A 26,987-nucleotide genomic window follows, 5' to 3' on the forward strand; every position below is an offset into this window, starting at 1 on the left:
CCCCCCAATCCTGTTTCCTGTTTCCTGAAGTCCACGATCAGCTTGTTGGTCTTACTGAAGTTGAGGGAGAGGTTGTTAACAGATTACTGCTGTGTTTCAGCCCCTACAGACTATACGCTAGAATTTAGTAAAAGTTGAGCTCGTATTATTGTGCATTTTGTATTGATTTCTTCATCTGCAATCAGGTTCATACAGTACACTACATGTTACTCCATAAAGAGTGAACCATCCATCCCTACGTCCTCCTAACTAAATACATGGTTCCTTCCTGCGGCGATTTGTGCAGCTGGTGTCAGTCTGTCTGTGTGTGTGTTTGTTCCATCTGTGTGTTTGTGCGCGCTTGTGCGTCCGTGCGCATCCATGTATGTCCGTGTGCATAGAGGGTGGGAACGCAGCAGCTTCAACCCTGACTGTGGAGTATAATACTGCACAGAGCCCTATAGGTCGAAGAGGATCCTCCAGTCATGTTTACTGAACCCAGGGGGAGTCTACTTCCTCCCAGGGTATTTATGGAGGTATGATCCCCTGGCTGGGAGCTTCTGCTGGGTCAACTCATATCCTGTACAGAACTGACCTGGCTCTCGCATTCACCAGGGTGACTGGGCTACGGTCAGATCCTATAGCAGATCCCAGACACAAGCTAGTCTATTGTAGCAGTCTACTCACATTCATTTCTGTATAGCAGTTCATGCCCCCATGAGGTGCTGCCATAGATTTACAGTAGAAGTGCCCATCCAAAAAGGCTCAAGGTCATTGGCCACAGATAAAATGATGTTAAATCACGTTATATCCCCCATAGCTTTGATTGGACTGATTATGTCATCGTCATATTTTCTAAATCTTAGCTAGCAAGCTAAATAAGTACTCATCATGACTTACGTCGACAATCTACTGGCAACTCCTTTTCAAACCTTGTCATATTCTATAGCTAGAGGACTCCTGATATCTCCAGGAGTGATAAGTATATATTTTTTGGTCCTCATCTGTTTTGGTCTAGTACTGTCTTTTTGCTAGCTAGGGCCATCTACTTTAAGTGCTGCCTGTCTTCCTAGTGGTCTACTTGGTGTGTGAACTGCTGACTGCTCATAACATGCAAATGATTGTTGACACATCAACTATGATTTAGGGTCAGTGCAATTTGTGACTTGTTTTGTTAATCAGTGGCTGTATTGGAGGAGGAGTGGTTTCTCCTCTCCTAGGCAATCAGCAATTTGTACAGAGAAATGTGATCTTCACCTTTGCTAGGCAGTTAGCAATTAGTGTTAGGTCTTCAGTCTCCCCTGGTTTCTCAGCAGTGGCTGTGTCAGCGCCGGTCGTGTCTGCAAAACTAAAACCTTCGCCGAAACAAAGATGGTTATGCCGGGTTGTTGGAGGGAGGAAAGACACACCACTCTCTCACTTGAGTTTCTTATATAGTTATTTTCTGATGATCTCATTTTGCTCTTTTGTAGCTTTGGTAACTATGTGTTTTCTATACCTGTTTACACCTCTCCCTGTAGCCCTTACAGATGCTCCCCACCCCTTGGCTGCAACCCTTCTAATTTAGTGTACCCTGCGCGCACAACCCATATGGAATTCCAGGGCTCTGGCAGTGTTTGTAGCTACCGATCTGCAGTCAAGAATGCAGCATTCATCTCAGCCTATGCTGCCCTTCAGTCCCTTGACTTTTTGGCCCTGATGGAGACATGGATCACCTCAGAAAACACTGCTACTCCAGCTGCTCTCTCTTCATCCGACTATGTTTTTCTCTCATAGTCCGAGAGCATTTGGTTGTCCCGGTGGTGGTACAGGGCTACACAACTGGAGATTTTCTAATTTCTCACTCAATAACCTGTCCATCTCATTTGAATTCCATGCTGGTACTTGTCCATTAAGCTTAACATTGTTGTCATCTATCACCCACCAGGTGCCCTTGGAAAGTTCTTCAATGTGCTTGACACCTTGATAAGCTAATTTCCTGACGATGGCTCACCGCTCTTCGTACTTGGCAACTTCAACGTCCTTATGTCTGCCTTCAATCATTTCTTTTCAACTCTCTTCCCCTCCTTGCATCTTTCGACCCCACCCTTTCCCAATCCCCTCCAACTCACAAGGCAGAGGGTGTTCACCTACTCATCTTACTGCAACCCCCTCCAATTTCTGATCACTTTGTCTGTCTCTCTCTCCTCCAACCCTAGCCACTCAGCCCCTACCCAGATGGTCATGCGCCGTCACAATTTATCGCTTTCTTCCACGTCTCTTTCCTCTTAAATCCTATCTCTCCCTTCTGCTAAATCCTTCTTCCTCCTGTCTCCTGATTCTGCCTCTTCGATCCTACTCCCCTCCCTTTCTGCATTCTATGACTCGCACTGTCCCCTTTCCTCCCGGCCGGCTTGGCCCTCCCCTCCTGCTCCGTGGCTGAGTGACTCATTACAAGCTTACAGAACAGGGCTTCCTCTGTATCCGCTGTTAAAGCCACTTTCTATCACTCTAAACCTAAACTCTTTTCCACCTTCTCCTCCCTCCTTAATGCTGCCCCCCTTCTCCCTCTCTACGGATGTCTTTGTCAACCACTTTTAAAATAAGGTTGACGTTTTCCGCTCCTCATTCACTCAGCCTATTGAGTCCACTGGTCCCACTCACAAATCAATGGTTGATTTAAGGTTAGGGAGAAGTACAGTGAATAGTGCCACTTTTTAGGATGCCAATATAAATGAATGTATTTATGGTTGTTTGTAATTTTGTCTTGTTTTTAATCATTATGTGTTATTATTTTTACCATCGAGGACCACTTTGGAAACAAGCATTTTAATTGATACTTTCAAGTGATATCCTCTGGGTCCACATCGTGCATTTTGTTGTATATGTCTGTTACCCAAAATAAACTCAATTCAACATACAGAACTACCATATGCCTTGTCCTCTCTCTTCCCTCTCTCACCAGATGAAATCCTGCGACTATTGAGGTATTGCCGCCCGGCAACCTGCCCGCTTGACTCCAGCCCCTCCTCCCTTCTCCAGACCATCTCTGGAGAACTTCTCACTTCCCTGACTTCCCAACTCATCCCTGACCCCTGGCTGTCCACTCAGAATTAACAATGTCCCGAGTTGCTTCACTCCTCAATTAACCAACATTAGACTAATCTGACGTCAAACTATGGACCCGTATCCCCCTCTCTTCTTTCGAAAACACTTGAGCGTGCCGTCTCTCAACTCTCTTATTTCTCTCAGAACGATCTTGACCCTAACCAGTCAGGCTTCAAGACTGTCACTCAACCGAGACTGCTCTTCTGTGCATGGAGGCTCTCTGCACTACTAAAGCTGACACTCCTCTGTTCTCATCCTCCTAGATATATCTGCTGCCTTTGACACTGTGAACCATCAGATCCTTCTATCCACCCTCTCAGGGCTGGGCGTCTCAGGCTCTGCACACTTTTGGATTGCATTCTACCTGACAGGCCGCTCCTACCAGGCGCCGTGGAGTGTCTGCACCACGAACACTCACTTCTGGTATCCCCCAGGGCTTGGTTCTAGGCCCTCTTTTCTCTATACACCAAGTCACTCGGCAAACAAGACGGAGCTTCTCTTCCTCCCAGGGAAGGCCTGCCCGCTCAGCTCTTCATCATGGTCATACAACTCCAGTGTTGCCCTCCCGGAGTGCAAAGTACCTTGGCGTGACCCTGGACAACACGCTGTTGTTCTCTGCAGACATCAAATCTGTGATTGGCTCCTGCAGGTTCATGCTTTACAACATCCCTAGAGTACGACCCTTCCTCACACAGGAAGCGCCGCAGGTCCCTCCCAACCTTCAGGCTATGCCCAAACCCTACACCCCAACCTCTGGTCTTGGTGGAGGGAGAAATTTAGTCAGTCAGGGTTCTTCCGCTGTCCTTATAGGAGAACCCTTTTTGGTTCCAGGTATAACTATTTTGAGTTCCATGTATAACCCTTACCACAGAGCATTCTATTTAGAACCAAAAAAGGGTTCTTCTATGGGTACAGCAAAAAATATTTTTTCTAAGAGTGTTGACCTTAGCTGAAGTCACTTAGGTCAATCGTTTCTTCGATAGTCATTGTCAGAAAAGGTACAGTTCTATATTGCTGTTCACAGCAACACAATAGTGTATTCATACTGACATGTTTGTTGGCTCTATTTATTCATGACGAAAACAATGGTATGAGTTCAGATGCTTTAAGTTAGATGATGGCATCACCCCTCAAATGAACAGTTGTTTAAATCAAATATCTTTTTAGAGGAAGGGAAGTCAGATCCTTTTTTGAAACATTTTCTGTGTCGTTGGTGTAAGGTATTTGTTTCCATCAACTTTTGTATAATTATCACAAAACACAGCTCTGCCACACTGCATATTTGGATATGTGTACTTTATTCATATCTCATCATATACATTTGTTTACATTTATACAAAAATACAGTAGTGTTGCCCAGCGTTTGCCTGGGTCGGAATGATGTTTTCTTTTGGCACCCAGATTAACTTCCTGCCTACACGCCTGTGTGTTGCCCCTTTAAGAGTGGAACACAGAATTCCAATTATATAATTAGAAATATGGAATTGTATTTTTATAGTGGGACACTAAGCTAGAGACCAAAACCACTGTTCAGAGATCAACTAATTTCAACCAAAATAAGTAAAACAACATATAACTGATACCAGAACAGTTCTTCAGGGCTCTTGCTCTTTTCAACACGGTAGCACCCTATTATTCCATATATAGTTCACTACTCCTGGCCTGAGCCCTATGGGCCCTGGTCAAAAGTAGTGAATTATATAGGGTAATGGGGTGCCATTTGGGACAATGACTATCTCTGTGTGCTCATAGGCTCTAAAGACAGACAGGAAAATGGGGGATGCCACCACATTTCTGTTCACAGCTTAAACCATGTTTCAACTCATCACAACATTCATACAATATGTAAAACACCCGCAAAACTTAGTTGACTCTTTAGAAGCGTACATACTGTTTTTGTTGTGGCAATAAAAAAATGTTTCATTTTTCAATGTATCACGATGCTTATTACAAAGTAGGGCTGTCAAACGATAAAAATAAAAAATCTAGTTAATCGCTGGATTTGCTGTGATTAATCGTAAATTCATAATTTGCTCAATTGTTATACAAAAAGCATTGTCGTCTTGATTTTGTCCAAAATAACGGTTAGCAAAATCAAGTAACTTGATAAAGCACACTTTCTTTTAACCTCATTGTCAACTTGTTTTGACATCACATTGTTTGTTTTTAGCTGTATATATTATGTATTTTGGACGTTTTCATTGTATTCTGAATAATTACTGACAATGCGATTAATCATGATTTAAAAACAAATTGTCCTTACATTAGATTTTTTTTACTCAAGTCAAGTGATTAACTCTGACAGCCCTAATATAAAGTCATTTATTTTGGGGATAAAATAATTATCTTAAAGCTTTAATACAACAAAACAACAGTTAATCACACCAAGCGTTTTCAGCTACTCATGCTGAAATTGACACTTTTGCTCAGAACTATATGAACACCAATGTGGTATTTTTTTTAACATTCACTCCATTTTGCACTATAAATACTCTTCTAAGAGAAAAGTCCAATAGGCAAATTCCCCAAATACACTTGATGAAGTAAACAGGTTTTACCAGTGGAACCGTTTCCTATACAAAGTACAACACCTAAAACATTACATGCAGACAGAATTGCAATTTGGAGTTTGAATGCATTCTTCTGTCACATGTTATTTAGTGTAGAATTGATTTATAAGAGCTTAGTGTTGTGGAGTATTAGTGTTCAAATGAAAAGGGTTATTGCTTTAACTAATGTGCGTCCTGATATTTAAAATGGCTTTCACTTAGGCTTAGGGTCCATTTGTTTGAATTAGAGTGATAATTATGCATTGGAATAAGGGTAATGGGTTAACGTAGAGGTGCCACAAAGACAACATGAGTAAGAGGTCATTTCCATTGGTCGGAGATCATTAAACCAGCTGGGCAATGATGCGACACTCTTCTCTAGGTTTTGTCTACAACACTTTTTAGCAGACTGGTCTATCTATCCCATTGGTTCATGGTCACTGAGAGACAACCAACACCTATTGATGACATGGTCTCTTGTCCGCCATGTTGGTTTTTTAGTCAGTGGTTTGTCGCCATTACTGTGTTGTCTCCTGGTGAGTTTGTGAAATGTCATACACAAAATACTGTGCATAAAACAATGATCTAACTGCTCTTGGATCAAACAGCATAATGCTATATTTGAATGTATCACTTGTATTCATGATGGAGTCAACAACATCAATCCAAACAAGGCACAAAACCAGGAGTGTACAAGGTACAAGGGGTGAGAACGCCAAAAGGCGAAAGTGAGGGAATGCATGTATTGGTACAAGTAAAGTTAAGCTTGCATTGGCTAACTTAATACACAAGGTTTAAGTTCTCTCTCTTTGCCAACGTATGTCAATAATAGCAGTCCATGCTTATTTGAGAGCTTGCATTTATGCAATTGCATAATGTCATGGATTGGGCAATTTTCATCATGCCTAAGATGGCAACTGAATTGTGCAAAAATGCCAATATTTTCCTACGTACTCTTCTAATTTCTATAATAGTTACAGTGATACATCTCTGAATCATGGAATGCATCCTCTCTGGATTCATTGTCAGACACTCTCCTCACAGATCATATCACTTTTCTAAATCATGGTACATTTTAGATGCTGGTCCTCTCAAAAAACGTTGTTATATTCAGGGTTTTGTAATTAGACTTGTTTGAGAAATGAATCTCTTAGTTCACTTGCTGTATAGGCTACTAACAGCTATTTGAAACACAATTCAAAAGGGTGCTCTATATTTTCGTAGCTGTTTATTTACCACCATAAACCGCTGCTGGCACTAAGACGAGCTGTAAGCATTTCACTGATTGTCTACACCTGTTGTTTACGAAGCATGTGACGAATAAAATGATATTTGATTTGGAGTGAAAAGTAAAAAGAAAATGTTTGAACTCACCTTGAATTCATAGCTTTGAGCCACCTTAACATGTTGTTGAACTGTAATACAGTTGTTTACATGCAACATACAGAAAATACCTTATGGGTGGTTAAGCTGCAATATACCAGAGCCGAGTTATACTGTAATTGATGATACACGTGGTTAATCTCAGTCTCCAGAATCTGATACTGTGCTGGTTTACTTAATGCTAGTCCACCTCTTTCTTGTGCATTGAGAGCATAGAAACACCGAGAGTTATCAGACCCCTTAAACGTTTTATCTAAATCAATATGGATATGTAGTATCTACCCTTGCTTGACCATTGATTGCTATAGGGAGAATTCTTAATGTATATAATGGGTAAAATGTAAGTTAGTCAAAGCAGCAATTTTTTTGTACATTTACACCTCCAACCAAAGCCTTTTGTACAACCCATTCATAAGCAATTAACCACACCATCATACACTCATATGTACATCCCTCTATGGCTGTCTTAATAATATAGATAATGCACGTGTTCATACATGCTTATGTGCTGCTTATGAGGACTTAATGCATGGCAGAAGAATGGGTTATAATGCGCCCTTGTAGACCTTTTCCTGCTCATTTAGTATTTTTATAGATAAGCTGAATCATTGTCTGTTTAGTTTTTTTCAACCGAAGCAACATGGTGCTGTCAGCATTCTGAGTAAATAAATAAATAAATCACACAACCTCATCCATTCGGTACATACACGGCCAAAAACATGAAACAAAACAGATGCTTAGATCTGAGAATATTTCTAGCTAACTAATTTCAACATTTGTTCTCAGGGAATGTCCAATGGAGACCCAGATGAAGATGGAAAGGGAGTAGAATGCTGCTGAGAAGAAGATGAGGAAAGTGAGGGCGACTAGAGGTAGTCATTTCTTTTTCAGTCCTCTGTGGAAAGGGTTCTACATGGAACCCAAAAGAGTTCTACCTGGAATCAAAAAGGGTTCTTCGAAAAAAAGAAAGCCATTTGTAGGAGTTTGTTTTCTGGCCCATTCTTGAGTAGATCTGGTATCTACACTCCAGCCAAACCCACACAAAGTGCAAATGGGAGTGCTTGTGAAACCAACTTTGTCCCGTAAAGTTTACTGTATTTTACAGAAGTTATGGGTGATTAGAGTCATATTTAGACTGTTATTGGCGCCTCTAGATGTTTCCATGACAATCCGGTCTCCTTTTCAGCTTCTTCGGACAAAATTTGATAGTAGACTACGGGTTAATATTCTTGTAAGAAAAACAAAGATTTTCTATGCAATGTCATTCTCTGGTTCTAGTATGTGAGAACTGGCAATTTCTAGACAGGAAAGAAGCAAGTCTTTCACCTCAAAAATCCATAAGAAATGCAGTTTTATGTTTGCTTGTTTCCTTTCTCATTCTCAGACGATTGCTCTGTACACCTAAGAGAGACAAAGAAAGAAGAAGTACATTTTTGTTACGCTTTACATACAGGTAGCTAAAACAATGTGTCCTTGTTCCATACTCTTCATTGTCAAACCATAAATATTAGGAGTTGGCTAAGATGGTTCTCTGTCTCTGTCCGAGGTCACAAATTATATGAAGAAAAATATAAATCTCACCAATTTCCAAGGATTTGAAGAATTACACTGTCTCAATGATGTTCAATCTGTTCCTGTAATGTACAAAACCATTATAATTAAAAAAACTATTTAAAAAATGTATACAAATTCACCTCACCTTAAAACTAGTTCATTATTTTCCGACACGCAAACCTTTGATACATTTTTGTGTCTGATATTAAGATGAATGATTTTATAATATTGATATGCAGGAATTGATAGATTAAATGAAATGAAATATGAGTGAATGTCTTTACTTTTCAGATGGTTCCTCTAGTGGAGGTGCCAAAGTCCCTTCTGGTCCTGTGAAAAGGCCTCCTTCCACTGAGTTCCGTTCATCTGACTGATGTTGGTTCCTTCTGGATTTCACCTGTAAGATCCGAGAGTAACAATGTTAAACACCAAGGGAACCCATGTCAACCAACAAGTACAAACAAAGTAAAATTCTCTAACAAAAATACAACACAACAAAGTAGAAGATACTGGTAAAGAAACTCACAGACGGTCAAAGACAAAACAACCATCAAAGACAAAAAAAACACAATGACTTACAATCAAAGAGATTAACAATGAACATAGACAGTACAATGTCCACAGACAAAACAACAATCTATTAACAGAGTGGCACCAGTCATGTTTAAAGTTGCAGATCCTTACACTCTTCGAAAAATGGGTTCCAAAAGGGTTCTACTTGGAACCAAAAAGGGTTCTTCAAAGGATTCTCCTCTGGGGACAGCCGAAGAACCCTTTTAGGTTGTAGATAGAACACTTTAAGGTTGTAGATTGGGTCAAAGGACAGCTCACCTTCCACGCAAACAGAAACACAACGGCTGCAATAGGAATGACAAGTAGTGACAGGAGGCTTCTCTCCACTACTTCTGGCAGGAATCTCAGAGGCTCGTTCCCTGTGTGGACAGACAGGTTTCTAGTCAGTAAGAATAATGGGTGTGTTCGTAAATTCAATCTGGAGTGCCAGAGTGCACTCAGAGTGCCCTCTGGGCGTTTGTAAATCCAGAGCGTTGTCAGATTGTCTGTTCGTAAAATTCAGAGCGTTTCGCTCTCGGAGCGTTCGGAGCACACCCTGGACGCTCTGGCCGAGGAGTAGGGTTGATGCGAGCGTTCTGGCCTCAACGGCAGTCAAGCACCCAAGCTAATTGGTTAACGTTGGCTAGCTACTTCCAGACACAAATGAGAGAACACCTCAATCTGACCATTTTACTCGCCCTAGCAGAGCTGGTTAGGCTGTTTACATGTTATCCAGTGCGTTGATGACTGTAACTGTGCTGCTGGCAACAATATCTTTCCGATTGTTGGTGACGTTAACTGACACCGGCCATATTCAACGGGTGTTGAGCGTTCGTAAATTCATCAGTTGTTTTGCTCTGGCACACTCAGACGAGAGTGCTCTGAAATTGGAGTAGATAGCCGGAGCGAATTTGTGAACGCACCCAATATTGAAATGGTGCAAACAAAGAAATCATATGTGATCAGATAATTGAAATTGTTTGTATAACAACTTTTTGTATTTGAACGCCTTCTAATAATTGTAATATAACCCTCTCTACTTTTTACTGACTCAGTCTGGGACTTTGCCCTGATCTAAACATTTATGTCATAGATATTTGCCTGACTGGGATATTTTTTCCGCACATGTTAACGGAAAATAAAAACATGATTTTCTTGTGTTTTATATGGAATGAATCCATGCAAATGATGATAATGCCCTGTTAGTATAAGAGCTGCTTGAAAATACTGCCTCAAATTTCAGCCTGTTTTAGTGGGATGGAGTTTTTTCCTGGCTGGTGACAACACCAGGCGGTAAATTAGTTAATAGACCAATAAGAAAGAGGGTTCCAAACATCTCTGCCAATAACAGCTTAGTTTCAGTTTTCCCCTCCCCACTCAGACCACTCCCAGACAGTCCTAGCAAAATTCTTGTTTGAGAAATTGCTCTTCGCTAAGAAGCTATTTGTCACGTTCCTGACCTATTTATGTTAGTTTTTGTGTGTTAGTTGGTCAGGACGTGAGGTTGGGTGGGCATTCTATGTTATCTGTTTCTATGTTGGTTTCGGTTTGCCTGGTATGGCTCTTGATTAGAGGCAGGTGGTTTGCGTTTGCCTCTAATTAAGAGTCATATTTAGGTAGGGCATTCTCACTGTTTGTTTGTGGGTGATTGTCTCCTGTGTCAGTATGTTTGTTCGTACCACACTGGACTGTAGCGTTTGTTTGTTTCGTTTTCGTTTCGATGTCGTCTGTTTCCTGTACGTAAGTTTATGTTTAGTTATATAAGTTTATGTTCAGGTTTCGTCAACGTCGTTTTGTTGTTTTGTATAGTTTGTATTAAGTGTTCGTCTTTCATTTAAATAAATTCATTATGACTGCATACCTCGACGCGTATTGGTCCGACCCATGCTTCTCCTCTTCAGACGAAGAGGAGGAGAACGATCGTGACAGAATCACCCACCTAGCTAAGACCAAGCGGCAAGGGAAAACGAAACGGAGTAAGGGACAGGAGAGAAAGGATTTCTGGACATGGGAGCAAATAATGAATGGAGAAGGTCCCTGGGCTAAGGCAGGAGCAAATCGCCGTCCCAAAGCTGAGCTGGAGGCACGGAGGAGAGCAGAGGCTACCGAGGAGAGGAACCGGAGCTATGAGGGAACGCGTCTGGCACGGAAGCCAAAAAAGCCCGTGAGTAATTCCCAAAAATTTCTTGGGGGGGGGCTAGGAGATAGTGGGCCAAGGGCAGGTAGGAGACCTGCGCCCACTTCCCAGGCTTACCGTGGAGAGCGGGAGTACGGGCAGGCGCCGTGTTACGCAGTAGAGCGCACGGTGTCTCCTGTACGAGTGCATAGCCCAGTGCGGGTTATTCCACCTCCCCGCACTGGTAGGGCTAGATTGGGTATTGAGCCAGGTGTCATGAGGCCGGCTCAACGCGTCTGGTCTCCAGTGCGTCTCCTCGGGCCGGCATACATGGCACCTGCCTTACGCATGGTTTCCCCGGTTCGCCTACATAGCCCGGTGCGGGTTATTCCACCTCCCCGCACTGGTCGGGCAACCGGGAGTATTCAACCAGGTAAGGTTGGGCAAGCTCAATGCTCAAGAGTGCCAGTACGCCTCCACGGTCCGGTATTTCCGGCACCACCTCCCCGCCCCAGCCTAGTACCTACAGTGTATACACTACGCACTAGGCTACCAGTGCGTATCCTGAGCCCTGTTCCTCCTCCACGCACTCTCCCTGTAGTGCGTGTATCTAGCCCGGTGCCTCCAGTTCCGGCCCCACGCACTAAGCTACCAGTGCGTCTCCAGAGCCCTGAACCCACTGTATCTTCTCCCCCTACTAATCCTGATGTGCTTGTCCTCAGCCCGGTGTCACCAGTGCCGGTACCACGCATCAGGGATAGAGTAGGCTTTGAGAATACAGTGTGCCCTGTCCCTGCTCCCCGCACTAGTAGGAAGGTGCTTGTCATTAGCACGGTGCCTCCAGTTCCGGCACCACGCACCAGGTCTACAGTGCGCCATATCCGGCCAGAGCCATCCGTCTCCCCAGCGCCATCTGAGCCATCCGTCTCCCCAGCGCCATCTGAGCCATCCGTCTCCCCAGCGCCATCTGAGCCATCCGTCTCCCCAGCGCCATCTGAGCCATCCGTCTCCCCAGCGCCGTCTGAGCCATCCGTCTGCCAGGAGCCTGCAAAGCCGCCCGTCTGCCATGAGCCTGCAAAGCCGCCCGTCTGCCATGAGCCTACAGAGCCGTCAGCCAGACAGGAGCCGCTAGAGCCGTCAGCCAGACAGGAGCCGCTAGAGCCGTCAGCCAGACAGGATCCGCCAGAGCCGCCAACCAGACAGGATCCGCCAGAGCCGCCAACCAGACAGGATCTGCCAGAGCCGCCAACCAGACAGGATCTGCCAGAGCCGCCAACCAGACAGGATCTACCAGAGCCGCCAACCAGACAGGATCTGCCAGAGCCGCCAACCAGACAGGATCTGCCAGAGCCGCCAACCAGACAGGATCTGCCAGAGCCGCCAGCGAGCCATGAGCAGCCAGAGCCGTCAGAGCGCCATGAGCAGCCAGAGCCGTCAGAGCGCCATGAGCAGCCAGAGCCGTCAGAGCGCCATGAGCGTCGAGAGCCGTCAGCCTGCCATGAGCGTCGAGAGCCGTCAGCCTGCCATGAGCGTCGAGAGCCGTCAGCCTGCCATGAGCGTCGAGAGCCGTCAGCCTGCCATGAGCGTCGAGAGCCGTCAGCCTGCCATGAGCGTCGAGAGCCGTCAGCCAGCCATGAGCATCGAGAGTCGTCAGTCAGCCATGAGCTGCCCTTCAGCCTGAAAAGGCTAGATACCCAGAACTGCCCATCAGTCCAGAGCTGTCTCTCTGTCCGGAGCTGCCTTTCAGTCCGGAGTTGCCCCTCTATCCTGATCTCCCTCTCTATCTTTATCTACCTCTATAGTCTTATCTATCCCTCTGTCTTGGTTTATCTCTCTGTCCCGGTATTGTCATTATTAGATATGTTATTAGGAGGATTTTGTGGGGGAAGTAAGAGGGTGGACATTCTTGAAGGGAGGGGGCTAGGATGGATTATGGTGGGGTGGGAACCGCGCCCGGAGCCTGAGCCACCACCGTGGTTAGATGCCCACCCAGACCCTCCCCTAGACTTTGTGCTGGTGCGTCCGGAGTTCGCACCTTGTGGGGGGGTACTGTCACGTTCCTGACCTATTTATGTTAGTTTTTGTGTGTTAGTTGGTCAGGACGTGAGGTTGGGTGGGCATTCTATGTTATCTGTTTCTATGTTGGTTTCGGTTTGCCTGGTATGGCTCTTGATTAGAGGCAGGTGGTTTGCGTTTGCCTCTAATTAAGAGTCATATTTAGGTAGGGCATTCTCACTGTTTGTTTGTGGGTGATTGTCTCCTGTGTCAGTATGTTTGTTCGTACCACACTGGACTGTAGCGTTTGTTTGTTTCGTTTTCGTTTCGATGTCGTCTGTTTCCTGTACGTAAGTTTATGTTTAGTTATATAAGTTTATGTTCAGGTTTCGTCAACGTCGTTTTGTTATTTTGTAGTTTGGAAGTGTTTGTTTCGTTTTCGTGTTGCCATCTTTATCGTTGTGTTAATAAAGATGGCTTATTTCCCAAAGCCTGCGTTTTGGTCTGAGGATCCTTCTCTCCTCACCTCATCTGAGGATGAGGAGAGCGTCACCCGTTACACTATTTCTGTATCTTTTTGACCATTTTAATTTAACACAATCACAGCAAGGTACTTCATTGTTACCCAGAAATGATTTGATATTGAGATAAAAACGGCTGCATTGATTCAATGTATCCGTTTTTATCTCAATCTCAAAACATGTCTCCTATCCATCGTATGTCTCATACCGTAGCTTTGATTGATGCATGGAAAATGATTGGATACAGTAGATCGTGTTGGTCAGTGATAGGGGAGACACATAACAGCTCTTGTAGAACAACAAGACATGAGCTGTAACCCAAACTGTCATGTGGAGGAATGCAATTTGCCCTGCAGCCTCTTCATAAATCAAGTGACAAAGGCTTTTAACCAATTAGCAAATTAAGGCCAGGCACCACACCCGTATGAATATTGTTTTTCTCTTAATCATTTCACAATCAACTTTTGCCTGTTAAAAGTAGATACAAAGATACAAAAAAGTAGATACAAATATATATACTTTTTTGCATTACACATTTTCTTAAATGTAATGTCACGTGCACAAGTATAGTCAAATACCTTTCTTGCAAGCTCCAAACCCAACAATGCAGTAATCAATATAACAAAAAATAACATAAGGTGAAAATATTGTATAAAAATATGCAAATTAGGTTATAACTCATTTAATATGTGCATATTTGCATATCCTGCAAATACATTTTTCGGGACACTTAAGTCATCCTAAATATTTTGGTTTCATCTAGTTAAGACACTCCAGGACCGGACTTGCTCAGAGCAGATTGTGGATGAATATAATTTTTCACCTTTCTATCTATAAAATACAAAAAATATTTTTAACCATTTTTCCAAAGAAAATGTTATATAGAATATAAAATGTATAACATATCAACAATTCCCTCATAGCAAGTCTCAATAATATGTCTAAGGATAACCACACAACATTTGGTGAATTTTGATGATTCTGAAGCTGAGGAAAATTAGTTGGCTTGTGGGAAGAGTCTGACTTTCCAGAATTGGCAGTTTAAGACAAGTACACTGAATTTAGACTATCAAACATCTATTTACACCCAATCCCAATCTCTTCAAAGTATGTCACTACATATAGTCCAAGCGGCTTTTAAATCATTCATGAAATGTTGATGACTGTAGTATGATAAACAAAAACAATATACATTTTCATTGAGATTTTTTCCTTTTTGAAAATAGAAAAATTAATGGACCAACTGTAATTTCAGCCTGTGGTGGCCTTAAGGGAATGTTCTCTCTCCAGGCTATTCTGCAGTTGAGCAACAGTCAATAATAGTAGCCATGCAGCTAGTAGGCCTACACCAGTTTGACTGGTTGCATTACATTGCTACTATTTGGACACTTTCAGCAACTAAATCTGTGCCACAGTTTTTTTTTTTTGACTTACAGGTTTCGGAGTCTGGTGCTGACATGTTGAATTCTGTTCCTATGGCAGGATAGTTGACTGGATAGAGATAGAGAGAGAGAGAGTTAATGCCCAATGATGAAAACAGTTCATTGTTGACGCCTATAAAGTCACATCACAGCCACCTTTTCTTTCCTTCGGACAAAAGATCAGATCTGTCTGCATCAGGAAAGAAAGGCCAAGCGCTTGGGAAGATCTGAAGATTGCTCTGTAATCAACACTTCCACAATTGGGGTTTCAGTCCTTTTCTTCCTTTCATGGGGTCCATCAGGGGACATCTTTCTTTGGTTCTGTGACTCAGCTGCATCACTAATGTCACAATGGACCTTCCAAACACCTGGTACATTCCATGTTTTGTCATGTGAAGTTCTTTGAACAAAAAAATTGATAGAAGATTCTGTGTAGGACAGAGATAAAAAGACACGCAACCGAAACCGACACAAGATCTCACCTATAAAAAAAAGACTGTTCACAAGAGGAATAGTTTAATGGAGAGGTACCGATGCCCATACACCAAACGAGACAGATAATAGTTTTATAATGGGTGTAGCATATGAGCACCACAGGATATACCACAGTAGCTAACAAGGTTTAAACTGAGCGCCGACTCCTATGGCGCATCAGAATTGACCACTATCAAATTAAATCTAAATGTTATTGGTCACATACACATGGTTAGCTTGTGTTAATGCGAGTGTAGCGAAATGCTTGTGCTTCTAGTTCCGACAGTGCAGTAATATCTAACAAGTAATCTAACAATTCCCCAACAGCTACCTAATACACACAGATCTAAAGGGGGGGAATAAGAATATGTACATATAAATATATGGATGAATGATGGCTGAGCGGCATAGGCAAGGTGCAATAGATGGTATAAGGTACAGTATATACATATGAGATGAGTCATGTAAGATATGTAACAATATTAAAGTGGCATTGTTTAAAGTGACTAGTGATCCATTTATTAAAGTGGCCAGTCATTTGAGTCTCAATGTTGGCAGCAGCCTGTCTGAGTTAGTGATTGCTGTTTAGCAGCCTGATGGCCTTGAGATAGAAGCTGTTTTTCAGCTTGACGTTGAGTGAGAGGTTATTTTCCTGACACCACACTCCGAGGGCCCTCACCTCCTCCCGTAGGCTGTCTCGTCGTTGTTGGTAATCAAGCCCACTACTGTTGTGTCGCACAGGGCAGCGTCAAGACCCAGGGTCTCAAGCTTAATGATGAGTTTGGAGGGTACTATGGTGTTGAATGCTGAGCTTTAGTCAATAAACAGCATTCTTACATAGGTATTCCTCTTGTCCAGATGGTATAGGGCAGTGTGCAGTGTGATGGCGACTGCATCGTCTGTGGACCAGTTGGGGCGGTAAACAAACTGAAGTGGGTCTAGGGTGGCAGGTAAGGTGGAGGGGATATGATCCTTGACTAGTCTCTCAAAGCACTTCATGATGACAGAAGTGAGTGCTACGGGGCGGTAGTCGTTTACTTTCGTTATCTTTGCCTTCTTGGGTACATGAACAATGGTGGCCATCTTGAAGCATGTGGGGACAGCAGACTGGGATAGGGAGTGATTGAATATGTTCGTAAACACACCAGCCAGCTGGTCTGCGTATGCTCTGAGGACGCGGCTAGAAATGCCATCTGGGCAAGCAGCCTTGCGAGGGTTAACACGTTTAAATGTCTTACTCACGTCGGCCACGGAGAAGGAGAGGGGGGGGGGGGCGCTGTCCTTGTTAGTGGGCCGCGACGGTGGCAGTGCGCTGTTCTCAAAGCGGGCAAAGAAGGTGTTTAGTTTGTCTGGAAGCGTGACGTGGCTGGTTTTCTTTTTGTAGCCTGTGATTTCCTTTAGACCCTGCCACATGCGTCTCGTGTCTGAGCTGTTGAATTGTGACTCTACTTTGTCCCTATAATGACATTTCACTTGTTTTATTGCCTTGCAGAGGGAATAACTACACTGTTTATGTTAGGCCATATTCCCAGTCCTCTTTCAAAGGTTAAATGTGGTGGTTTGCACTTTTAGATTTGCGCGAATGCTGCCATCCATCCATGGTTTCTGGTTAGGGTAGGTTTTAATAGTCACAGTGGGTACAACATCTCCAATGCACTTCCTTATAAACTCCTTGACCGAGTCAGCGTATAGATCGATGTTATTCTCTGAGGCTGCCCGGGACATTTCGCAGTCCGCGTGATCAAAACAATCTTGATGCATGGATTCCGATTGGTTAGACCAGCGTTGAATGGTTCTAGTCACGGGTACATCCTGTTAGAGTTTCTGCCTATAAAACGGTAGGAGCAAGATGGAGTCGTGGTCGGATTTGCCGGAGGGAGGGCGAGGGAGGGCCTTGTATGCATCGCGGAAGTTAGAGTAGCAACGATCGAGTGTATTGCACGCACGAGTACTGCAATCAATATGCTGATAGCATTTGGGTAGCCTTGTTCTCAAATTTGCTGTGTTAAAATCCCCAGCTACAATAAATGCAGCCTCAGGAAATATGGTTTCCAGTTTACAAAGTCCAGTGAAGTTTGTTGAGGGCTGTCGGGGTGTTTGCTTGAAGGGGTATATACACATCTGTGATGATAACTGACGAGAATTCTCTTGGGAGATAATATGGCCGGCATTTGATTGTAAGGAATTCTAGGTCGGGTGAGCAGAAGGACTTGAGTTCCTGTATGTTGTTATGATTACACCATGAGTCGTTAATCATGAAGCATACACCCCCGCCCTTCTTCTTCCCAGAGAGGTGTTTATCTCTGTCAGCGCAACGCATGAAGAAGCCCTGTGGCTGAACCAACTCCGACAACGTATCCCAAGAGAGCCATGTTTCTGGGAAACAGAGAATGTTCCAATCTCTGATGTCTCTCTGGAAGGCAACCCTTGCTCTAATTTCATCTACCTTGTTGTCAAGAGACTGGATATTGGCGAGTAATATACTAAGAAGCGGTGGGCTGTGTGCACGCCTACGGATCCTAACCAGGAGGCCGCTCCATCTGCCTCTTATGGGGCAACGTTGTTTTGGGTCGGCTTTTGGGATTAGATCCACTGTCCTGGGTGGTGGTCCGAACAAAGGATCCGCTTCTGGAAAGTCGTATTCTGGTCGTAATGTTGGTAAGTTGACATCGCTCTTATATCCAATAGTTCTTCCCGGCTGTATGTAATAACATTTAAGATTTTCTGGGCTAACAATGTAAGAAATAATACATTCAAAAATGAAATACTGCATAGTTTCCTAAGGACTCGAAGTGAGGCGACCATCTCTGTTGGCGCCATCTTGCATTTGAATATGAGCGAATGGAACAATGACGTTAGATGGGCTGTATTACATGCAGCGTCGTCTGGGTTTGGCCGGGGTAGGCGGTCATTGGAAATAAGAATTTGTTCTTAACTGACTTGCCTAGTTAAATTTAAAAAATTAAAATATATATAACATTTACACTTTTAAAAAACACCTCAACATTTACCTGATGTGGGGTATTGTGTTGTTATTGTCGTAGCCATTGTTGCTGTGGGACAGGGAGGTGGATCACATTCTTCTGGCAAATCTCTATTCAAACGGGCCGTTTTTAAAAAATCTTCGACAAAATGAAAATAGTGTCCTGTCTGCCATTGCTCATTTCTGTAGTGGCACTCAAAATCATACGTGATCGCCTCCTGCGGAGACAAAAGGGGAATAATTATCTCAATGATGTGAAATTCAAAACATAAATGATAATGGTTTGTAGCTGTTGATAGACCATTTAACGTTAACTTTAGCTTTTATACCCCCATGGCTTTAGCCATGCAGCAAATAGTTCAAAGAACACAGCTGGACAGATATGTTTGAGCCCAGATTTAAGACGTTAAACTGTATGTAGTAACTTCAGTTTTGTCCCTTTATTCAGGACAAGGGGAACCTCATTAACCCTGTTGGATTCAGAAAAGTTAGCCAGAATAATACAAGTAATATGCTTAAAGAAGTTATTAGGTCTACATTATGAATGTACAGTGGATTGCGAAAGTATTCACCCCCTTGGCATTTTTTCTATTTTGTTGCCTTACAACCTGGAAATAAAATTGATTATTTGGGGGTTTGTATCATTTGATTTACACAACATGCCTACCACTTTGAAGATGCAAAATATTTTTTGCAGCACTTAACACTGCAAGTCTATTGTGGTATGTCTCTATAAGCTTGGCACATCTAGCCACTGGGATTTTTGCCCATTCTTCAAGGCAAAACTGCTCCAGGTCCTTCAAGTTGGATGATTCCGCTGGTGTACAGCACTCTTTAAGTCATACCACAGATTCTCAATTGGATTGAGGTTTGGGCTTTGACTAAGCCATTCCAAGACATTTAAATGTTTGCTCTTTGGTCTTCATAGTGCCGCTTGCTTGGTGGTGCCCCTTGCTTAGTGGTGTTGCAGACTCTGGGGCCTTTCAGAACAGGTGTATATATACAGAGATCATGTGATAGATCATATGACACTTTGATTGCACACAGGTGGGCTTTATTTAAATAATTATGTGACTTATAAAGGTAATTGGTTGCACCAGATCTTATTTAGGGGCTTCATAGCAAAGGGGGTGAATACATATCTATGCACCACTTTTCAGTTTTTCTTTCATTTCACTTCACCAATTTGCACTATTTTGTGTATGTCCATTACATGACATCCAAATAAAAATCAATTGAAATTACAGGTTGTAATGCAACAAAATAGGAAAAACACCAATGGGGATGAATACTTTTGCAAGGCACTGTACTTCTTCACTCTCATGAGACTAAGAGAGGTCCCTTTATGAATACCTGATCTAACCTGTTTAGGTATAGATGATAGATGATCCAGTCCTCACAAGACATCATTGCAGACAACTCAGATGTGAAATGATGCGGTCACTGGTCTATTTGTGCTCACGACTTGTGTACCATGTTTATTATTTTATTATAGTATCTTGTTTTATTCTATTTTGCGTGATTGGACCAGAAAGGATTGCATGAATGGATGTGTTATTGACCACCTCCACCAGAGGCAGCTAGGTAGTACTCCCAATCAAAGACTCTATCCAACAAGACCTTTGCCAGTTCAGCCTTCAATGTTTTGAAGCAGTTGAGGCCTTTAACTGACATGTTGCACTGTGGGTGGTATTCTTATTGTCATAATTGTAATTGGTAATGACATATTGGTATGATAAAAATATATATATTTTTTTTGTATTCTACCCCCTTTTTCGATCTTGTCTCATCACTGCAGCTCCCCAACACGCTCGGGAGGCGAAGGTTGAGTCATGCGTCCTCCGAAACATGATCCGCCAAACTGCACTTCTTAATAACACACGCCCTCTTAACCCGGAAGCCAGCCGCACCAATGTGTTGGAGGAAATACCGTTCAACTGCCACCCAAGATCAGCCAGCAGACACCTGTCCCGCCATAAGGAGTCACTAGTGCACGATGAGCCAAGTAAAGCCACCCTGGCTAAAACCCTCCCCTTACCAAGACGACGCTGGGCCAATTGTGCGCCGCCCTATTGGACTCCCGGTCACAGCCGGTTGTGATACAGCCCAAGATCGAACCCGGGTCTGTTGTGACGCCTCTAGCTCTGTGATGCAGTGCCTTAGACCACTGCGTCAATCGGGAGGCCCCATATGATAAATATTCTATGTACAGTAATGCATTTCAAAGGTGCATACATTTTTTTTTTAACATGTGTCCTCATCAAAAGAAACCTGTCATAAGAGCTATCACAGTTACAATATTAGTATTAGAACCAAAGGTGCAAACGTACCAAGTTCTTCATGTGATATCTTGTCTCTTTCAGCATTTCGATCAATATGCTGATATTATATTTGTTGGACGAAATGCTTCCAAACTTGTCTGCTAATCCTCGTAAACTGAGTTCCAAGTGGAAAACGTTTAGCGCTACCCAACACATTCCACCCTGAAAAAGAAAATAAATCAGGAAATAACAATCATGGGTACTGGACAGTTATGATATACACTACGGTTCTAAAGTTTTGGATCACTTAGAAATGTCCTTGTTTTTGAAAGAAAAGCAAATTTTTTGTCCATTAAAATAACATAAAATTGATCAGAATTACAGCGTAGACACTTAATGTCGTAAATGACTATTGTAGCTGGAAACGGATGATTTTCGATGGAATATGTACGTAGGCGTACAGAGGCCCATTATAAGCAACCATCACGCCTGTGTTCCAATGACACGTTGTGTTAGCTAATCCAAGTTTATCATTTTAAAAGGCTAACTGATCATTAGAAAAGCCTTTTGCAATTATGTTAGCACAGCTGTAACTGTTATCCTGATTAAATAAGCAATAAAACTGGCCTTCTTTAGACTAGTTGAGTATCTGGAACATCAACATTTGTGAGTTTGATTACAGGCTCAAAATGGCCAGAAACAAATAAGTTTTTTCTGAAACTCGTCAGTCTATTCTTGTTCTGAGAAATGAAGGCTATTCCATGTGAGAAATTGCCAAGAAACTGAAGATCTCGTACAATGCTGTGTACTACTCCTTCACAGAACAGCGCAAACTGGCTCTAACCAGAATAGAAAGAGGAGTGGGAGGCCCCGGTGCACAACTGAGCAAGAGGACAAGTACATTAGAGTGTCTAGTTTGTGAAACAGATTCCTTGAGGGCTTGTGAGGCGTCTGTTTCTCAAACTAGACACTCTAATGTACTTGTCCTCTTGCTCAGTTGTGCACCGGGGCATCCCACTCCTCTTTCTATTCTGGTTAGAGCCAGTTTGCGCTGTGAAGGGAGTAGTACACAGCGTTGTACGAGATCTTCAGTTTCTTTGCAATTTCTCGCTTGGAATAGCCTTCATTTCTCAGCACAAGAATAGACTGACTAGTTTCAGAAGAAAGTTCTTTGTTTCTGGTCATTTTGAGCCTGTAATCAAAACCACAAATGCTGATGTTCCAAACACTCAACTAGTCTAAAAAAGGCCCAGTTTTATTGCTTCCTTAATCAGAAGAACAGTTTTCAGCTGTGCTAATATAATTGCAAAAGGGTTTACTAATGATCAATTAGCCTTTTAAAACGATAAACTTGGATTAGCTAACACAACGTGCCATTGGAACACAGGAGTGATGGTTGCTGATAATGGGCCTCTGTACGCCTATGTAGATATCCCATAAAAAATCTGCCGTTTCCAGCTACAGTAGTCATTTACAACATTAACAATGTCTACACTGTATTTCTGATCAATTGTATGTTATTTTAATGGACCAAAAAATTGGCTTTTCTTTCAAAAACAAGGACATTTCTAAGTGACCCCAAACTTTAGAACCGTAGTGTATACCGTTTTGAAATTTACCACAACGAAAAATTATAGTCCACCCTCTAAAAAAGTCAGGCAACACAGACATTCAATAATATTTTGTAAGGAACACAAACATATTAAGTTATAATAATAGTGTAATCATGAGAAGAAGAAAACATCTTCTCACCACTTCTTTCGGAACGTATGTCACAGGAATCTTGTAATCTTTAGGTATATTTTGTTTCTGTTAAAAAACAGACAATATCATGAAATGTTAGCAGAAATGTTTTGGGAACGTTTGAGTTTGTTACCAGAACAAATCTCAGAGATTAAGCTACTGGTTTACACTAATGGTAATGCAGGATGTCCTACTGTGTGTGACTCTCATGACAATCCCCGTCAGTGGTATTAGAAAACAATGACTGATTCTAGATGGATCAATGTATCAAAGTATACTTTCAAGTCTAGAAATGCAATTGTTTGCAACTGGCATTGCAGCTATGTTACGCATAAGCATAATGGTTGATGTTGAGAGGATTACAATGAATTGGATTGGATTGTGCAATCCACATTTCTAAGAACTGGATAAGAATGAAACACCATGCTGGTAGTAACTGGATGGAGACAGTTAAATACAGGAAGAGCTTTTGATTTGCAGTTTTGGTGGCTTGAAGAAAGAAGTACTTCCAAGGACTTTTTACCAATAGTGAAATGCTTGTGATGTCATCTGTCACAGTGTTTCCAAATTCACTTGACTGGACTCCAAGTGTGATGCACAGCAATAAATGGACACAGATGCGTATCCAAATCTGAAAACCAAGAAAGACAAACACACAACATTATGAGACATTTCTACAGATTAATATTCCATTAGAGTAACTATCTGTAGCCTACAATTATACATAATCCCTTAAAGTTGACCCCTTAGGCCTATCTTGGTTGATCAAAGGTAGCAACCTGACACTTGAATAGCATCCTAGAGCACATATCCAGACAACTTTATTTTCACCATGGTGATGACACTGTTCCCTTAGAAAAAGTCTGTCTTCAAACACTAGGGTCTGTAAAATAGGCGGTGACAGACCCTTAGTGCTCCAGTCCTTTCTAGACACAGTTTGGGATGACGTGGTGGTCATCAATCAACTGGGTTGCTTCTCTTTTGTTATTATTTAATTGGCTTCTTCAATCAGCTGAATTGCAGCCTTGGTATCAAGACCAGGCCTTTCATGGTCTAATGACTAATGCCTGTAGCGTTTCAGGGAGGCCTGTGTGACTAATGTCTGTCTGCCGCTCTGCAGATATTCCCTCGCCCCTGTCACCCCCTCCACCCCCATCCCCATGCCAGTCTGAGCATGTTATGCAACAGTCCGACCCGACCCACCTTCCCCCAAACTTCCCTCTTAGCCCAGATTAGGAACAGGAACTAAAGTGGATTCCACACAAAAAGTTTGCAAGGAGGTTTATGTCAAAGATTGAAATGAAGCTAGGAAGATGAAAAATGCCTCCAGGGGGAAAAATATGAGAGAAGAGCTTACTGACTGGCAGCCACAGAGCTGGGGGCAATTCAGACACTCTGTTAACCATGAGTGATGCGTAAAGGAGCTCAACAACACATTGTCTGCATCCCAAATTCACCCTATTGTCTATATAGTGCACTATACCTTTGACCAGGACACATAGGGCTCTGGTCAAAAGAAATGCACTATGTATGACAGAGGGTGCCATTCGGGACTCAGCCATAGATAATATGCTCTGTGCCCCTGCACTGTCGTCTCTTTCCTCATACGACAGCTGGAAGAGGTACAGAATACAAAGAACAACCAATGAGACAAGGGGGAAAATGAAGATAAAATAAATTAAAGAGCGGACGGAGCCTAATTCAATTCCACATAACTCTGTTTAATTAATCTAAACAAAATCATCTTTATAGGAGGGGAGATGTCCGTGACGGACACACGACTGAAGTCAGATGTAGGTTACAGGGGAGGGAGTGAGGAGGGAGATAGGCAGGGATGGAAGGAGGTGATAGATCATAGGTCCATGGAAGATGGTATTGAATTTAGAATGTCACGTTTCCTCCCTTGGAGGTCATCAGAGTCCAAAGTGGCCATGCAGGTAACAGTCTGGTACGGTCACAGTGTGGCTACAATTGCATGATATGAACAGTGGCAAATCAAATCACAGAGACAGATAAAATGCATGAAGAATGCATTACACATCTGTGTATCTGTCAAACATTTAACTTATTTCAACTATTGATGCATGTACCTAACAAATTACGCTCAGTCGAAAAACCATTTTACAGTTTTTGTTGGATACACTCAAAAGGTTTGTCTGGCAGGGGCTTGAGCCACCATAAGACCTCCAGTTGTCAAAATTTGACATCTGAAAGTCAATTCAGTCAATGACAAAATAGTACACTTTGACTGGGCTGCACTGCACTGCTATGCTTTAAATAAATTAAGAAAATTACTAGCTAGACCACAATTCAGCAAAAGTTCAAACGGGTCACCGTTGGTGTCCTACTTGGTCTTGAAACATGCAGTGTGAGGCAGATAAAAATGCTAGGTCCTGGTGGACCAGCCATTGTTTCATAGATCCCTGGGGACTATTCACAGGGGCACATTTGGACAGTGGTAAACTGTCACTGGTAAACAATTTAAACATTTGGAAACGGGTTTAATACCATTATACAGTGGCTTTGACATCTGTCTTTGGAATCTGTCTTTGGTTAAACAGAGATAACATAATTATGTCAGGGTCTTGTAAGGAATGTTATGAGGGCTACAGATTTATGATCTTAATTTGTTTCTGGTAACTGTTGGTTTGAAGTGGCCTTAGTGATCGGAGCCCTAATTAGCATTTTCTGGATGACATTCTTAAACAAGACATATCAGTAGTTTACAGACATTAAAGTGTCTGTATGACTGTGCATCTGACTAGCCACAATGGGAGCACAAACACACACACACACACACACACCCCAGGGTTGGGTCCAAAATGAAAGCTTCAAACTACGCACTTAGCAACATAGACAGATGTAGTATAATTACAGTGTAGGACTACCACATTTGACTACATTTACCATTTCTTTAATGAGTTTGTAATGCCACCTCACATTCAATTCTGCAAACACCTCTATGACATGTATGACTCATTTGGAAAGTACTGCAAAAAATATGCTAAAACATACTTCACCTCACTCCCTACATATAATGGGATCCGATTATGTTAAATCATTTTTACTAATTTCAGATTCAATTAAACTCCTTTTGAATTTCCTTTTTAACTTACGTTCTTGTTTAATCACTTTTCAAACTATTCTTATTCCCTCAACTTAGACTGAGCATCAAGTCCACATAAATACTGTCTAAATTCAATTCTGATTTGATATGATTCTTCATATGTAATGTATCTATAAAACATTAACATTACATTATAAAATGTATCAAAGATAAAGGAGCTCAATTCACATGAAGTGTGCATATTTCACACAGACAAACACACACACACACACACACACACACACACACACACACACACACACACACACACACACACACACACACACACACACACACACACACACACACACACACACACACACACACACACACACACACACACACACACACACACACACACACACACACACACAAACAAAGCACACACACACACACACACACACACACACACACACACACACACAAACAAAGCACTGCCTTGGAATGTAACATGGTCAAACTGGCAAAGTAATAAGCACGGCAGGTGAGGAGACACTAACATGCAACCATGGAAAGAAGCTGTGCTTCCTAGCTCTTTATGAGACAGAATCATGACCCCTGAAATCAAAGAAGTGGTTGGAGAGCGGCCAAACGCTAGTCAATCTCAGGTCATATTTTCTTCAATAAATACGAGAAAAAGGGAAAACGATAAATAAATGAATATACTCCAGTTGTATCTAACATATCGGTTATTCATGTTATGATCAATTTCTATCTGGTAATAATATCATTATTGCAGTGAGCTAGCACGTACGACATGCATTTAGAAATATTACAGTGCGTTGGCTGTGTTTACTGTGTTTGTTCATCAATCACATTGGTCATAAAAAAATACTTGTATTTGTATGTCCAATCTATAACAACTTAGAAATAACTTGTTATTAACAACTATGGTTAGAATTGGATGTTATCATGCTGTCAGACCTACAGTACACTAGCAGACTAAAGCCAGATCAGTTCACTGAGACTGTTCCCCTGGTGATGTCACAGCTGGGATAGTTACCAATTGCCATGGGAGACTGGAAAACAGCAGTGTAGTTCTGTCCACAGTAAAGGAGACAAAACACAGCAGTACCAGATTCACTTTCCTGAACTATCTATGTATTTGAACTCGAAACGGTGCGGTTCCATTATGAAAATAAGATACAATGTGCTCGAACATGGATGGATATCCATAGATCTTTTCACGGATAACGTCAAGGTTTTTGTTCATTATTCCCCACATGTTAGTCTCGGTTAACCCAATACTAAAATCTCACGTAA

General features: G+C 42.3%; 1 protein-coding gene across 1 annotated transcript in view; it reads right to left on the minus strand.

Annotated features, from left to right (window-relative positions):
• Positions 1-4,345: 4,345 nt before the first annotated feature.
• The window catches only part of kitlga (kit ligand a), a 42,946-nt gene continuing 20,304 nt past the window's right edge, over positions 4,346-26,987 (minus strand). Inside the window, exons 2-10 of the mRNA XM_055933431.1 lie at positions 23,142-23,249; positions 22,628-22,684; positions 20,945-21,097; positions 18,643-18,832; positions 15,171-15,227; positions 9,384-9,484; positions 8,837-8,949; positions 8,580-8,632; positions 4,346-8,399 (exon numbers count right to left, since the gene is read on the minus strand). Of these exons, the coding sequence (XP_055789406.1) occupies positions 8,602-8,632; positions 8,837-8,949; positions 9,384-9,484; positions 15,171-15,227; positions 18,643-18,832; positions 20,945-21,097; positions 22,628-22,684; positions 23,142-23,249 (810 nt within the window). The 3' untranslated portion in view covers positions 4,346-8,399; positions 8,580-8,601. The remainder of the gene's footprint in view (positions 8,400-8,579; positions 8,633-8,836; positions 8,950-9,383; positions 9,485-15,170; positions 15,228-18,642; positions 18,833-20,944; positions 21,098-22,627; positions 22,685-23,141; positions 23,250-26,987) is intronic.

Source organism: Salvelinus fontinalis, chromosome 9 (genome assembly GCF_029448725.1).
Source record: "Salvelinus fontinalis isolate EN_2023a chromosome 9, ASM2944872v1, whole genome shotgun sequence".
NCBI lineage: Eukaryota > Metazoa > Chordata > Actinopteri > Salmoniformes > Salmonidae > Salvelinus > Salvelinus fontinalis.